General features: G+C 46.6%; 1 protein-coding gene and 1 long non-coding RNA gene across 3 annotated transcripts in view; one reads left to right on the top strand and one right to left on the bottom strand.

Moving 5' to 3' along the window:
* The window catches only part of ptprbl (protein tyrosine phosphatase receptor type B, like), a 36209-nt gene that overhangs the window by 14220 nt on the left and 5255 nt on the right, over nucleotides 1-16734 (bottom strand). For both annotated transcript variants that reach the window (XM_084672876.1, XM_084672877.1), the window contains 7 exons: nucleotides 14952-15239; nucleotides 12035-12292; nucleotides 10579-10842; nucleotides 10164-10421; nucleotides 9592-9867; nucleotides 9035-9301; nucleotides 133-396 (listed from right to left, as the gene is read on the bottom strand). In XM_084672876.1, the coding sequence (XP_084529002.1) occupies nucleotides 133-396; nucleotides 9035-9301; nucleotides 9592-9867; nucleotides 10164-10421; nucleotides 10579-10842; nucleotides 12035-12292; nucleotides 14952-15239 (1875 nt within the window). The remainder of the gene's footprint in view (nucleotides 1-132; nucleotides 397-9034; nucleotides 9302-9591; nucleotides 9868-10163; nucleotides 10422-10578; nucleotides 10843-12034; nucleotides 12293-14951; nucleotides 15240-16734) is intronic.
* LOC146259183 (uncharacterized) lies at nucleotides 1118-2469 on the top strand. Its single transcript, XR_014729785.1, has 3 exons — nucleotides 1118-1257; nucleotides 2155-2216; nucleotides 2329-2469. It is a non-coding gene; the product is annotated as an uncharacterized LOC146259183 (long non-coding RNA).

Genomic DNA, 16734 nt, shown 5'->3' on the forward strand with positions numbered 1-16734 from the left:
TACAGGTCATGTGATGTGCTACAGGTCATGTGACATGCTACAGGTCATGTGACGTGCTACAGGTCATGTGACGTGATACAGGTCATGTGACGTGCTACAGGTCATGTGACGCCTGCATGGCAGAGGACCTACGTGTGCGCTCCTGCACGACCGTGTGGTTTTCGTAGGAGCCGCTGCGGGATGCGATGGAGATGTCGTAGAGACGCCCGGAGACCAATGAGCTGAACACGCATGATGGGCTGGTCTTGGACACGGCCAGCGTGTGCACCGTCTTCTCCCGGTCGCTCAGGGCGACCAGGTAGCTGTCCACCTGGCCCGGGGCGGGGCGCCAGGACACGCTGAGGAAGTCCATACGACCATTGTTGCTGACAGTGACCTCGCCAACCGCTGCCGGGACTGGGAGGGGAGAGGAGGAAGCGTCATTATAAGAGGTAGGACTGGGGGGTGATGGGGGAGAGGAGAGAGAGAGGAGAGGTAGGGCTGGGGGTAACAATAACTTAAAGCACTTTGCATTGTTGTCACTTATCAATTAGTCAGGTCTGAATTCTCCCCATCACCACCAAACACTGTGCAGAAACCCCTCCTGCTTTCAAACTAAACCCTACAATCAGGCCTCTGTCACCTACAGTTCCCCAAACCAATTGCCAATTGTTCCTCCATCTCTCAAACGTACACGTAGGCCTATAGCACAACTTTAGAATTACACGTTGTAGGCTACAACTCTCACGTAAATACCCCTCCCCTGGTACAAACAACACCGATGTGCCTTATTTTTGTTAAATAGTTTTAAATTAAACTAGACACCCCTGAAATATTTAAGGGTGTGCAGGAACTCAATTTTTTAATAATGGACGTCTAGGGCAATATGTTTAGAAATATTTTTTTGTACTGGTAAAGGCCTTTGTTTATTTTCATTGTTATAGCTTTATTCCATATCATTTTTTACAATTCGTTCGGTACTCTGGCCATCGTTGAAAATATCGTTATAATAATATATTCATATTTTATTAATGTTATTTACCCGTTCATATGTTCGTGATGCAACTGTTATTACGTCATAATGGCATGCAAACACATATAATTACAAAATTCTAAGCATTTGGTCAGAGGCGCGTTAACTTTCTGTCCGTGGATAAACGCATCCATTAGACGAGGTTTTCGTGTTCAAACGATATTTAAGAGCGTCTTAAATATCTAGCCTAGCGTTATGTCTATCGTTCTGTATATCATTCTTCATCACAGCGGACTGCAATTCAGGTGAGTCCTTTGACATTTAGCCTAAATGATTAGCCTGTGTTAGAAACTAAACTAAACTGTTGATATTTCCTCAAAAAAAATAGATATGTAGAGCAACAAGTAAATACTGTTCATCACTTGAAATACGCCTGTTTAATTTCCAAAAAAGAAGTGTGTTGAAGCTGTGAAGCTTTAAACGTGATGACAGGATGCAGGGATTTGTCGAACATTACGTTTTCTATAACTTCAACTGGTTCAAAACCAATATTTATTAATCTCCCAGATTCTTTGAATGTATAACAATACACCTGTAGCTAGGACAATTTTGAGAGCTTTTGTCAAGTTAAACTTTGTCAGGCATGTTTGGGTTTAGCAATTAAGGTATAGGCTACCTTTAGGCCAACAGAGAGGGCTTGCGCAGTTTACATGAAAACTGCAATTACGTCTAAATCATTATTCCGAAACAATCGACTTGACCAACTTCGTCATACTAATGATATGTACTTAGCCAACAAGTTTACAGTGGTACCCGCTAAACAAAAAAGCAAATCTTAACTGGCTAACAACGATAACTAAGGTGGGCGGGGCATTAGCGAAAGGTCAATTGGATCTGCTCTGAAACAAGAAACGTGCAATGAGACGTCACAATGCTTATTCGATCAAATTAAACGTCACCAACTTCGTCATATTAATAACGTGTTGAGTGTAGAGTTGACAGCAGTAATCCGTACAGACAGCGGAACAATACATTTACTGTTTGAGGTGGTCTTCTGAGAAAGTGGTTAACTGAATACTATCTTCATTGCTGCCCTTTTGGAAGAACCCTGATAGGTTGTGTGTATTTGATCAGTGGTTTCAAACAGTAAGATTTACAGGCAATAGTTGCAAGATTTTTATTTCTGTTTTTCCTTTTCAAAGGGGGTCAACCTGAGACCCAGAAGGAGGTCATGCCTTTTCTTTTCTGGAAACAGAAACCGCCAGTAAGCACAATGTTGATTTTGATCCAAATCTAGACGATCAATGTATTAATATTACTGTATTTCCTATCAATGTCAGCATACAAAAGGTATATTTGTCTAATTTCATCCGCAGCTACATACATGCAAATGTGACATTCCTGGCTTCCAAAGCCACATGAGAATAGTGTCCGAGACTTTGCAGAAACTGCAGCAAGACCATGAGCTCTTGGAGTCTAAGATTCTGGGGCGAAAAGGTTTTCAGAAGGAATGGAGTGAGTCGGCAGTCTCTGAGCAGGCCATCAGAGACCTGGAGGAGAAGCTGGATGACCTGGTGAGGGAGCTGGGGACACAGGTCACACGACAGGGAGACCAGACCCAGAGTCAGCTGAAGGACAAGGTGGAGGACATCTCCAAAACGCTCTCACAGGAAATGAGGCGTCTGGAGAGGATGCCCAAAAAGGTAAGGACGATAGGTCCAAAGATTATTGTATGACTTGCTTTATTTTATTTATTTTTGCAACACTGTACTTGTTTTTATGAAAACTTGGGTTTTATGAAACTTGGGTGTTCATGTTTTCATTGGATGGTTATCTTATTTGCATCCAATAATGTTGAGGACAATGCTAGTGGACATGCAGTAATTATTTTTACATTCAGGGGTTGTGCATGAATGAATTCATTCACTTTGAGGTTTTAATGAATGTATAGAATAAAACATAGACTGACTGTCAACGGTGAATAAGATAGGTCCAAAAATTATACCGTGTGTAATATTTTTTTTAATGCAAGCCAAAGGAAGAAATCCAGTTTTACTGTAATCTAATGTTCCCATGTATCCATCTAACAGAGTGATCAAGGGTTGGAGTCTGAGGTCTTGGAGAAGGGTGAAAGCCCCACAGTGATTCTAGGTTTGGAACAGTTTAAAATAACCTCCCTGACTACCAACAACTCTGGGGTTCCTCTGGAGCAGCAGGTCAGCAGACCACTGCCACCCACTCCCCTCCGTCGAAGGAAGAAGATCCTCTCTTCCCCAGGCCCTAAGTCGGCAACTCCTCGCTCCCCAAGTCGTGCATCTCTGAATGGGGCTAGAGCAAGCACCACACTGCAGTGTGACATGTCTGGCTCTGAGGCAGACACAAATCCAGGCCGGCAGGAAGTCAAGTCCACAGATTGTGGCTTACAAGAGGAGCAGTTCAGCAGACCACTGCCACCCACTCCCCTCCGTCGAAGGAAGAAGATCCTCTCTTCCCCGGGCCCTAAGTCGGCAACTCCTCGCTTCCCAAATCGTGCATCTCTGCCTTGGTTTGGAGCATGCAACACACTGCAGTGTGACATGTCTAACTCTGAGGCAGACACAGATCCAGATAGACAGGAAGTCAAGTCCACAGATTGTGGCTTACAAGAGGAGCAGTTCAGCAGACCACTGCCACCCACTCCCCTCAGTAGAAGGAAGAAGATCCTCTCTTCCCCAGGCCCTATGTCGGCCACTCCTCTCTCCCCGAGTGGTGCATCTCTACCTGGGTCTAGAGCATGCACCACACTGCAGTGTGACATGTCTGGCTCTGAGGCAGACACAGATCCGGGCTGGCAGGAAGTCAAGTCCACAGATTGTGGCTTACAAGAGGAGCAGTTCAGCAGACCACTGCCACCCACTCCCCTCAGTAGAAGGAAGAAGATCCTCTCTTCCCCAGGCCCTATGTCGGCCACTCCTCTCTCCCCGAGTGGTGCATCTCTACCTGGGTCTAGAGCATGCACCACACTGCAGTGTGACATGTCTGGCTCTGAGGCAGACACAGATCCGGGCTGGCAGGAAGTCAAGTCCACAGATTGTGGCTTACAAGAGGAGCAGTTCAGCAGACCACTGCCACCCACTCCCCTCAGTAGAAGGAAGAAGATCCTCTCTTCCCCAGGCCCTATGTCGGCCACTCCTCTCTCCCCGAGTGGTGCATCCCTACCTGGGTTTAGAGCATGCACCACACTGCAGAGTGACATGTCTGGCTCTGAGGCAGACACAGATCCGGGCTGGCAGGAAGTCAAGTCCACAGAACTTGGCTTACGAGAGAAGCAGGATCAGCAGATCAACAGACCACTGCCACCCACTCCCCTCAGTCGAAGGAAGAAGTTCCTCTCTTCCCCGGGCCTGAAGTCGGCAACTCCTCGCTCCAGAAGTCGTGCATCTCTGCCTTGGTTTGGAGTAGGGACCAAACTGTGGTTCCGCATAATTGGCTCTGAGGCAGACACAGATCCAGGCAGAAAGGAAGTCAAGTTCACGGAACTTGGCTTACGAGAGAAGCAGGATCAGCAGATCAACAGACCACTGCCACCCACTCCCCTCCGTCGAAGGAAGAAGTTCCTCTCTTCCACGGGCCCTAAGTCGGCAACTCCTCGCTTCCCAAGTCGTGCATCTCTGCCTTGGTCTAGAGTATGCACCACACTGCAGTGTGACATGTCTGGCTCTGAGGCAGACACAAATCCAGGCCGGCAGGAAGTCAAGTCCACAGATTGTGGCTTACAAGAGGAGCAGTTCAGCAGACCACTGCCACCCACTCCCCTCCGTCGAAGGAAGAAGTTCCTCTCTTCCACGGGCCTTAAGTCGGCAACTCCTCGCTTCCCAAGTCGTGCATCTCTGCCTTGGTCTAGAGTATGCACCACACTGCAGTGTGACATGTCTGGCTCTGAGGCAGACACAAATCCAGGCCGGCAGGAAGTCAAGTCCACAGATTGTGGCTTACAAGAGGAGCAGTTCAGCAGACCACTGCCACCCACTCCCCTCCGTCGAAGGAAGAAGTTCCTCTCTTCCACGGGCCCTAAGTCGGCAACTCCTCGCTTCCCAAGTCGTGCATCTCTGCCTTGGTCTAGAGTATGCACCACACTGCAGAGTGACATGTCTGGCTCTGAGGCAGACACAAATCCAGGCCGGCAGGAAGTCAAGTCAACAGATTGTGGCTTACAAGAGGAGCAGTTCAGCAGACCACTGCCACCCACTCCCCTCCGTCGAAGGAAGAAGTTCCTCTCTTCCCCGGGCCTTAAGTCGGCAACTCCTTGCTCCCCAAGTCGTGCATCTCTACCTGGGTCTAGAGCAAGCACCACACTGCAGTGTGACATGTCTGGCTCTGAGGCAGACACAAATCCAGGCCGGCAGGAAGTCAAGTCCACAGATTGTGGCTTACAAGAGGAGCAGTTCAGCAGACCACTGCCACCCACTCCCCGCCGTCGAAGGAAGAAGATCCTCTCTTCCCCGGGCCCTAAGTCGGCAACTCCTCGCTCCCCAAGTCGTGCATCTCTGCCTGGGTCTAGAGCATGCACCACACTGCAGAGTGACATGTGTGACTCTAAGGCAGACACAGATCCAGATAGACAGAAAGTCAAGTCCACAGAGCGTGACTTGCGAGAGGAGCAGGATGAGATCGGGAGGAGGTGGGAGGAAAGGTTGAAGGTCCTGATGGAAGAGAGGGAAAGGAATCTGGCCGAGTTACTCAAGGTTTTGGAAAAGGAGATGGAGAGGAGGTGTGAGCAGCTGCAGAAGACAACAGGACAACCTAGCTCAGATGATACACAAACACCCAGCTCAGGTGATACACAAACACCCAGCTCAGGTGATACACAAACACCCAGCTCAGGTGATACACAAAAAAAAGAGCAGAAGGTTGTCAGTCTCACGGCTCTTCCAGATACCACAAAGGCAAGTGAAGGGAAACTCATAAAAACCTGTTTTCTTCAAAGGGCTGTTCCGTTGAGAATCCTCCGTCTTCAAAGAGAATTTCACCAAGAGGTGAAGAAGGAAAACGAACGGCTGGCTAATTTGGAGAAGACCATGGAGGAAGCAAAGAAGGCTGATAAATCCAGACTGGATGAGAATATAAGGACCCTGCAGATGGAGTATGAAGAAAGGCTGACAGAGGAGAGAGAGAAAATGGAGAGAGACAAACAAAGAGGAAAGGAACGGATAAAGTGCTTGCGTCACGCGACAATGGAGAAATTAAAGGAAGAGCAACTGAAAGCAGAGGAAGGAAGGAAGATGGAAAAACAGAGAAGAAAGAAAATGGAAGAAGAGAGGAAAAAAAGAGAAAAGGCAGACAAACTGAAAATGGAGGAGGAGAAAAGGGAGGAAAAACATAGGAAAGAGGTGGAGGAAAAGGAGGGAAAACTTCGAAAGGAGCAGGCGGAAAAACTTAAGAAGGAGAATGCAGAAATGTTGGAAAAATGTAGAAAGGAAGAAGAGAAAAAGGAAGCAAAACGTAAAAAGGAGGAAGAAAAGGAGGAAAAACTTAGAAAGGTGGAGGCAGTAAGGAAAGAAAAATGTCGGAAGGAGGAGGAGAAAAGAGAAGAAAAACTTATGAAGGAGGAGGAGGTAAAGAAAGAAAAACTTATGAAGGAAGAGGAGGTAAAGAAAGAAAAACTTATGAAGGAGGAGGAGGTAAAGAAAGAAAAACTTAGGAAGGAGGAGGAGGTAAAGAAGGAAAAACTTAGGAAGGAGGAGGAGGTAAAGAAAGAAAAACTTAAAAAGGAGGAGGAGAAAAGAGAACAAAATTTGCTGACGGATGAAGAGAAAAAAACCCTAAAACGACAGAAGGAAGAGGAGGTAAAGAAAGAAAAACTTAGGAAGGAGGAGGAGAAAAATAACGAAAAACTTAGGAAGGAGGAGGAGGTAAAGAAAGAAAAACTTAGGAAGGAGGAGGAGGTAAAGAAAGAAAAACTTAGGAAGAAGGAGGAGGAAGCTGATAAAAGATTTAAGAAAGAGGAGGAGAAATTGAAAGAGTCCCTTCGTAAGGAGAAAGAGAATGAAATCAGGAAAATTATACGGAGGAACAAGGCGGAGGAAAAGGCCGAAAAAAACAGGAAGGAGAGAGAGTGTAGGAAACAAATGAAGATGGACATGGAAAAGAGAAGGATAGCAATGTTGCTGAGGGGGGAAGAGAGAAGGAGAGGAATGCAGAGAAAGATGGATGAGAAAAAGGAAGAATGCCGGAGAAAGAAAGAGGAGAAAGAGATTGAAAAATGGTTGAAGATGAAAATGGAAGGAAAACATAGGACAGACAGAAAGGAAGAAAAACTGATGGATGAAAAAGATGTTGAAAAACGTAGAAAGGAGGAGGAGGAGAAAAAAGAATTGAGGAAAAAGGAGGCAGAGCAAAGAGATAAAGAAGCAAGAATACAGTTCCGGGAGAAGGAAAGAAAACAGAGAGAGAGGGAGGAACAACTAGACAACGAGTATGAGAAAAAGCGAGCAAAAGAAATGGCGAAGAAGCTGGAGAAGGAAAGAAAACAAAAAGAGAGAGAGGAACGAATAAATAACGAACGAGAGAAAAAGCAAGCAAAAGTAGAGGCAAAGTACCTGGAGAAGCGAAGAAAACAAGAGGAGTGGGAGGAGGGATGGGAGGAAGAACAGGCGGAAAGGAGGAGGCTCGAAAAACGGAAGTCTTGGTTTACTTTGTTATTTTCGAGAAATACAGTCAACCCAATGTAAAGGTGCAAAAGAATAACAAAGCGGCGGAAAGAGAATGATGCGGAGGAACAAGACGGAGGAAAATTACATAAAAAAAAGAGGAAGGAGGAAGTTAATGAAATAAATAAATAAAGATAAATGTGGAAGAGAGAAGGATAGAAATGTTAAGGAAGAGAGAAGGATAGAAATGTTAAGGAAGAGAGAAGGAGAGGAATACGGAAGATGGGGGAGATAAAGTAAGAAAAACTGAGCTAGAGCATGCAGCATTCTGCAGTGCGGAGAAAAATTACAAAAAACCTAGGAAGGAGGAAGATATTGAAAGAAATAAAGATGAATGTGGAAGAGAGAAGGATAGAAATGTTGAGGAAAGAGGATGAGAGAAGGAGATAAATACGGAAGATAGGGGAGATAACGGAAAAAAAAATTGAGCAAGAGAGAGGAGAAAGAGAGAAATTGAGGAAAAACAGAAGGATGATTTTTTTTTTTACAAACAGAGGAAGGAGGAGAAAAGCAAAACTCAGGAAAGAGGAGGCAGTAATGTCTACAGTCCTTCTGGCTGTAATGATTGGACTTGTGAAAGAATAGAATGCAACAAAGGAAAAGGCACCAAAAAACTGAAACCTTTACTTCAGAAAATGAAATGAATGAATGACATGAAATGAATGAAAGACCTGAAATGAATAAATGACATGAAATGAATGAATGAAATTAAATGAAACAAATGAAATGTAGGAGCTCACCTACAAAAGATGGGTCCTCTACAACAACTGAAGTTGCAGATACAATTAAATAAAGAATTATTTCACACAAAAAGAATGTGTAATCAGGGTTGTTATATTATGTTCGTACTCACACAACCTAAGAAATATATTGAACAGGTAAAAGGTTCACTGTTAAATGTATTAGGACATTAGCCTTATAGTGTTTTCTAAAGGTAATCAATGTTTGTGAGAAACTCTAGATGTTTCCTGTGAGCTGACGGTACTGCATATGAGCTGAACACACACAGGGTCAGCATCCTCTTCCTCACTGGCCGGAAGGGCCGGCTCTTTGAAAGAAAGGCATCGACACGTCTGATGTCGTCCTGACTTCCTGTACATTCCAGACACATTCCAGAGTTCTGCACAGTATCCTGGCTGTCTTAAATACAGACCTGTTGATGCTCTATCACTCAACAGTGTAATTGGAACCAACCATTTATTTCGATCAACATAACAATACATGCAAAGTACCATGTTTATGTGTACCTTCTGACCCAACATCACCCAAACATCACAAAACAATAAATTACGCCCCAAAACCACCACAGACAAAATAGTTAAATAAACAGCACACACATACAAATAGAAAATACTGGGTGAACATATAAACAGAAATAGGTGAACGTCCCTACCTGTGCGGCCCTCTGCCACGCTCTGCCGTGAGGCCAGTCCGGCCCTCACGGTGGTCACCACCACCCTGTAGAGGGTGCCAGGCTTCAAGCCCCCAAAGCTGTAGGAGCCGGTGAGTTCTGCCGCGCTCTCGTTCTTGATCACGCTGCTGTCCAGAACCAGCAGGATGCGGTAGGAGTCCAGCTCTCCTACGGCGTGCTGCCACTGGGCCTGCAGACTGTCTGTGCTGCCCCCGTTACCCACCTGCAGCTGGGCCACCTGGGCAGGAGCTGGGGCGGGGGAGGGGAGGGGGGGGGGGAGGAGACAAGAGAGGGGAGAGGAGGGGGGGGGAGACGAGACAGGGGAGAGGAGAGGGGGGGGGGGGCGGAGGAGATGAGAGACGGGAGAGGAGTAGAGGGGAGGGGGTGCTCTGAGATGTGTTGTCGGTAAAACCCAGGGGACACATCACGTATAACGGCCTTCCAGCAGTAGCTCCCTTCGCACAAGGACGCCCGTGGTGTCAGATGATACCCAGCTGTACCCATCCCTCAGCACATTATAAACAGGGCCCAGCACTCACTGGTATGTCCCGTCACGACCGCAGCCACGCTCAGGTTGCCGCTCCTGGTCGTCACGGTGATCTCATAGTGCCGGCCAGGCGTGAGGACGTTAAACGTGCACTCCCTGGCATCCCAGGCGAGCATTCTGGTCTGGGTGTTAGCTCCACCCGGGCCGGCGGCCCTGGGCCTCAGTAGCACAGTGTACCCGTCCCACTCCCCCACTGGGCGACTCCACAGCACACTCAGGGACGTCTCATCACTGTGACGGACCACCAACTGCTGGACAGGCCTGGGAGCTGGGATGGAGGGAGAGAGAGACACAAAGGAGGGGCGAGAGATGGAGAGAGTTACACAGAGAGATAGAGAGAGAGAGAGAGAGAGAGAGGGGGAGAGAGAGAGAGAGAGAGTGAGTGAGTGAGAGAGACAGGAGGTACAGTTTGCGTTGCTGAAGACAAAAAAAATAACACGCAGGCGAGCTAAAAAAAAAAATTTATGACAGCGGGCTAAACTATCCCAGCGGAATATTCGCCCGTCATAGACGTGATTCCCCTCAAAACAGAAAAGGAGGGCTGCAGTTCCACAGCTGACTCACGCAGCCTGGCCTGGCAGATCGCGGGGCAACCCAGCAGCCCGCTCAGCGAGCTGACCTCCACCCGGTAGGTCCTGCCCGGGACCAGCCCCGAGAACTGCTGGGCGGGCCAGACGACGGTCCTGTTCACCAGGGCCAGAGAGTCGTTCCATAGCACCACGATGTACTTCTCCCATTGGCCTCTAGGGGGCGACCACGTGGCCTTCAGGGTTTTGCCGTCGCTGAGAGCCACGACAGAGAGGGAGGTCACGCGATCCGGCACTGGAATATCAGGAAAATCACAAACTCAACTATTACAGATACAACACTTGTTTCATTCTGCAGACACATTTATCTTTCACGTACAGAGGGGGATTTGACCAAAATGTGTCTACAAATATGATCAACATTTCCAATAATCATGACAATGACTACCAACCTGTCCTTCCTTTGGCCTTGGCCTCTTTAGTGTGCTCTCTCATCTTTGACCTCACAGACACCTGATAGGCTGTGCCAGGGGTCAGACCTTGGAACAAAACCTCAGTGACGTTGGCCGCCAGCCGCCGCTCCTGAATGGTCTCTGACCCAAAGGACAGAGTCACCAGGTAGGAGTCCACGCCCCCTTCCCCTCTGACCCAGGAAGCTCTCAGGGTGTCCAGGCTGCCGTTGTTGTCCAATTGCAGGTCAGAAACAGCTGCAGGAACTGGGGAGATAATATGATTGGTTGAGAGGATACGTGGTGTAATGCTCCCTCGGATGGCTGTGCTGATGTCATAATAAATACAAATATATATTTCAATTATATTTCAGGAAGGGAATTTATTTTTTTAAGTAGTAGAAGGAGCATTCAAACTAACTTATTTTGAAGTGGCTTTCAATTCATAGTTTAGTGTAGTTTTTTGGTAGACCTTACAAATACACTTACCTACAAACTCAAACACACATTATCACACAATGTGAATATGAATGTGAAAATTGAGAATCCTTTTACTTTGGTTCAATCACTTAACAAAATGAACTTTTAACATTTCTACTTTTGAAAGCATTCTTACTTTAAGGAATGTTTTCACACCTGCCTAAAATGTTGCACAGTACTGTACAGTACATACATACGGTGGCCCATGGCTGTGTATGGCTGTGTGTGTGTGTATGGCTGTGTGTGTGTGTGTGTGTGTATGGCTGTGTGTGTGTGTGTATGGCTGTGTGTGTGTGTATGGCTGTGTGTGTGTATGGCTGTGTGTGTGTGTATGGCTGTGTGTGTGTGTGTCTGTGTGTATGTACGGTGGCCCACCCGTGCACAACACAACAACATTAGCGAAGTGTGTTTTCAACTTTTGTTTGCTTTGCTAATGTTGTTGTATTGTGCACGGGTGGGACACCGTACATACACACAGACACACACACACACAGCCATACACACACACACAGCCATACACACACACACAGCCATACACACACACACACACAGCCATACACACACACACACACACACACACAGCCATACACACACACACAGCCATACACACACACCCACACAGCCATACACACACACACACACACACAGCCATACACGCACACACACACACACACACAGCCATACACACACACACACAGATCAGCCAGCTGCAGACTCAGGATGGGTGGAGCAGAAAAAGACCCGAAATATCCTGGAAACAATAGCATACTGCTGTGTGTGTGTGTGTGTGTGTGTGTCAGTGTAGGTGTGTGTGTGTGTGGGGGGGGGGGATAGGGTGTGAACAACACCCACCCTTAAACACCAATAACTACACATTTATCCTTTTATACTTTGCGTGATTGGATGATTCCAAGTCAGAGTAAAAGGCTGAGAATGTGCTGACAGACATGCATATTAAAGAAGGGAGAGGAGCAGCAACCTGTGACAGCATGTTGGGAGACAGAACTCTGCAGACCAGCTGCCTCCGTCACCACGGAGACTTCGTACAGGGTTCCAGGCAGCAGGTCGCTGAGGGTGTAGGACGAGATGCTGGTCTCCACGGTGACATTCCTGACCAGGATCCCCTGCTCCCGCAGCAGGACCCTGAAAAGGTCCCTCCTCCCTGGGCCAGCCGTCCAGGAAACACTGAGGCTTCTGGAGGAGGCTGAGAGATGGAGGCCGCTGACCGGAGAGGGAGCTGGAAGGGACAGAAATGGTCACACATTGTACAGACAATACAACACGCATATTGTTGATCAATGTGTAAAGGCACCTGTACTGAGACAATGTAACAACACTATTATCTACACACACGTCTGACCTGCATCCTGAGTTACAGTAAAACTCACAACCTAAACATGGTGGGCTTTCCCCATATCCTGTTTCTTCTTGATCCCCTCCCTGCCAAACTTTGTAGGGAACTTCTCCCTATTATTGGACCTTCCATGCTTAGTATTATTAATGAATCTATTGTAACTGGACAAATCCCTGACAATTTCAAACAAGCTATTATTAAGCCCCTTCTTAAAAAACCAAACCTGGATCCAGGTTGTATTAGCAACTATAGGCCAATTTCAAATTTGCCATTTCTCTCCAAAATTTTAGAAAAAGCTGTGGCACAACAGCTAACTGAGCACCTCTCCTCAAATCAGCTTTATGAACCTCTCCAGTCTGGATTTCGTCTTCACCACAGCACTGAAACTGCATTAGCTAAGGTAGTCAATGATCTATTATTAGCCTCTGACGCGGGCTTTATCTCTGTTCTGGTTCTTCTAGACCTTAGTGCAGCATTTGACACTGTGGATCATGAGATTCTCCTGGAGCGTATGGAGAACTATGTTGGGATCTCTGGTACTTCACTTCAGTGGTTTAGATCGTATCTATCTGATAGATCACAATATGTCCACTATGATGGTTGCTCATCCAGGAGCACTACTGTAAAATACGGAGTACCACAGGGTTCAGTTCTAGGCCCTCTGTTATTTTCACTCTATATGTTGCCTTTAGGAAACATAATTAGAAGCTCTGGGGTAAATTTTCACTGTTATGCAGATGATACTCAGCTATACATGTCCATAAAGCCTGGAGAATTTCCACATGCTATGGAAAAATGTGTTTCCGGGTTGAGAACTTGGATGACAGCAAATTTCCTTCTTCTTAATTCGGATAAAACCGAGGTTCAAATTTTCGGCCCTAAAAAATACAGAAATAATTTATCCAATCTGACCTTAAACTTAGATGGTGTCAAAGTATCTCAAAGCCAGTTGGTAAAAAATTTAGGAGTCACATTGGACCCAGACCTTTCGTTTGAGTACCATATTAAACAAATCACCAGAACTGCATTTTTCCATCTACGTAATATTGCCAAAATACGAAAATTCCTCTCAAAGGATGATGCTGAAAAACTAATACATGCTTTTGTTACGTCCCGATTGGACTACTGCAATGTGTTGTTCTCTGGCCTCCCAATTACCTACTTGAAAAATTTACAGCGGGTACAAAATGCTGCTGCTAGACTATTGACAAAAACAAGAAAGTTTGATCATATAACATCTACTCTTATCTCTTTACACTGGCTCCCTATCCAAGCCAGAGCTGATTTCAAAGTTTTACTACTAACTTACAAATCTCTACATGGATTGGCACCACTGTACCTCTCCGGTCTCCTTGCACCCTATTGCCCCGCAAGGACTCTAAGATCTCAAGATGCCGGCTATCTGGTAATACCCAAAATTAAGAAAAAAACTGCTGGAGGTAGGGCGTTCTCATATAGAGCACCTCTTCTCTGGAACAAATTACCTGTCTCAATTAGGGAGGCTGATACTGTTTCGACATTTAAAACTAGATTAAAAACGTTCCTGTTTAGTCAATCCTATGATTGTTAAATGTGTGTACTTTCTATGTAAACCTGGGGTGTGCGTTTGCCTATGTGTGTATCACATGTAACTTTTAAATTGTAATTTTAGCTTATGTTCACACTGCCCATTTAAATGTTACAAATAAAGTAAACCTGTTATTGTATATTGTTACTGTAATAGTTCCGTTGCTGTATATTTTAATTGTTATAGTTTACTAGTTGGAGACAACGGGGGGCTGGTTGTTTTCATCCTTATTCGTATAAATATAACCTATTTTAGAGTTGTTTCCCCTGGAACAGATTTCATGTTCCAACCAAGGGGGGCTGTCGCTGTCTTGGTGTGTGGGGCTGCATCACATACCCTCTTAGCTTTGTTAAATTGCTGCACTAGTCCACACTTGACCGGTGGGGATCTCATTCTATTACGACTGAAACTGTTAGCTGCTCCTGGCATTCTCTAATCCCTGTTCTCCTCTCTGTCCCCCCCACACATCCCTTGTGGTGTGGGGGGTCTGAGCTGTCAGGACCTGCCTGGTCGTCGGTCTACCAACGCTGGACCAGGTCGTCAACCGGAAACCAGCCTCCATGACGGTCAACAGCGAGTTTCCAGGTCCCATCCAACGTCTATAAAGCCGAACAATGGATTTTTGGTGTTTTAAAACCCATTGACACTGTATGACTATGTTTAGCTTGTGTTCTGCTCCTCTCTCTTGCCAACCGTCTCTGGAGGAGGGGATCCCTCTCTGAATTGCTCCTCCCAAGGTTTCTTCCATTTTTTCTCCCGTTGGGAGTTTTTCTGGGAGTTTTTCCTTGTCTTCCTTGAGGGTTTAGGTTGGTTGAGGGGCAGTTCTATGGGCGTATGTGAAGCCCTCTGTGACATGCTTGCGTGTAAAAAGGGCTATACAAATAAATTTGATTTGATTTGATTTGATTTCTGTCCTGTTTATGACGGCTGGAAACTGTAAACAAGATGACCTCTCACAGAGTAAAACATGCCCACCTATCGCTGCAGTGGCCCATACGGGTGGAGCCGTCTTATTCCCAGCCACAGCCACCAGGGTGAGGGCATACAGGCTGCCGGGGGTTAGGGAGGTGAAGCCTGACTGGGGGGCAGCATTGCCCATAACCCTGGTGCTGTGGCTGTCCCCGCTGCGGCTGTCCCTCAGGGAGAGGTCATACCAGTCCACCTGCCCCCGGGAGCGGGGCCAGGACACACGCACACCTGGGGCCCCGGGCTGGCTCTGGGACTGGACCTGCTCCACCACCAGCCTGACTGGACCCACTGGGTCTGGGGCAGGGAGGGAGGGAGGGAGGGAGGGAGGGAGGGAGGGAGGGAGGGAGGGAGGGAGGGAGGGAGGGAGGGAGGGAGGGAGGGAGGGAGGGAGGGAGGGAGGGAGGGAGGGAGGGAGGGAGGGAGGGAGGGAGGGAGGGAGGGAGGGAGGGAGGGAGGGAGGGAACACCCAGTTTAGATGCAACATTAACCAACTGTGATGTTTAATTGGTGCAATTGTGATAAACATTCTTGAAAGTCAAGTTGGAAAGTGCATCAAACACCTGTATCTTATAGGAGTACATCAGGAAGAAACAGGTTTGTATTTTACACAACGGGTCAATAAATGCAGAGTCTTTGGATTCCATCTCTGTGCTCATGCAAAAGGCCAGTGGTGGCAGTAATTGAAGGGGGCGATAAGATTGTTTTGGTTTCTTAAAAGAATGTTGACATTTTTGTGCATGAATCTTGGGAGGCTGGAGAGGAAACAACAGAAAAAAAGGAGGATATAGGAGCAGACCCTACAACTCAATGTTGAACTTTGACCCTTTCCTACTAATGGCATCAACTCCTTCCGAATTGCTGAGCTTCAACTCAGCACAACCTTGAGGTTAATGTTTATTACTGAACATTCAAGGGAGGGCCACCGAAAAGGCAACGGTAGGCTACCCTATACTGCATATGATCTTCGAAATGTATAAAACAAAAGATAAACAATGTGCACACGGTTTCCCGTTGTGATGTCCAGGAAATTCTGAGGCCCACTTTCTAAGACAAAATAACAAATCTTCGGGCACTTGGACTGCTGAGGTTCTTGAGCGCGCACTCTTTATCTAATCTATCTGTGGCGCTAAAACAAAAAGCGTCGGAGGCCTCTTGTATCCGCTACGCAGAAACAATGCATGACGGAAAGTATCTCAGGGGAGCGAGGCCATCAGGCTGGAAACACACTTGAGACGAGAACGCGAGGGCATTGTCCTCCGCTTCCATCCTCGCGTGATTAGAACCGCGCTGGGACTCTGATCTGCTGCCAGAGAGGTCAAGACTGTTTCTTGGCAGGACAGGACTCGAGGCCTTGACAATGTACCGAGTACTGTTTGTTAAAAACGGCGGAAAGACAACAGTTTAGCTGGCACATAATATCAGGTTATCATTATGGGGATTACCGCTATCGATCTTCTGCCCAAACGTCCACCGTTAAAGCGGTGATTAAGTCTCACAAATTCAGGTATACTCATATTCATCACTATACCCGTCACACGAGTCTGCAGTCCAAAACCAACTCTGCTTTATTATGAGGGTTAATTTACTTTCCTATTCATGATTAAGGTTGGTTGATTGAGGATAGGTTGAAAATGTGTTTATCAAAACAAAAGACTTGGATCAAACTACTCCATTTACAGTAGAGTTATCATAATGTTCTCTGCAATGTGCAGCAGACGTGCCATTTCAATGAGCTGCATTCATTACTGAATGTGCTCAACAACAGTTTACAGAGATATCTCCCTCCAAA

The sequence above is a fragment of the Hypomesus nipponensis genome, chromosome 14 (assembly GCF_054491055.1).
Source record: "Hypomesus nipponensis isolate SF chromosome 14, ASM5449105v1, whole genome shotgun sequence".
Classification (NCBI taxonomy): Eukaryota; Metazoa; Chordata; class Actinopteri; order Osmeriformes; family Osmeridae; genus Hypomesus; species Hypomesus nipponensis.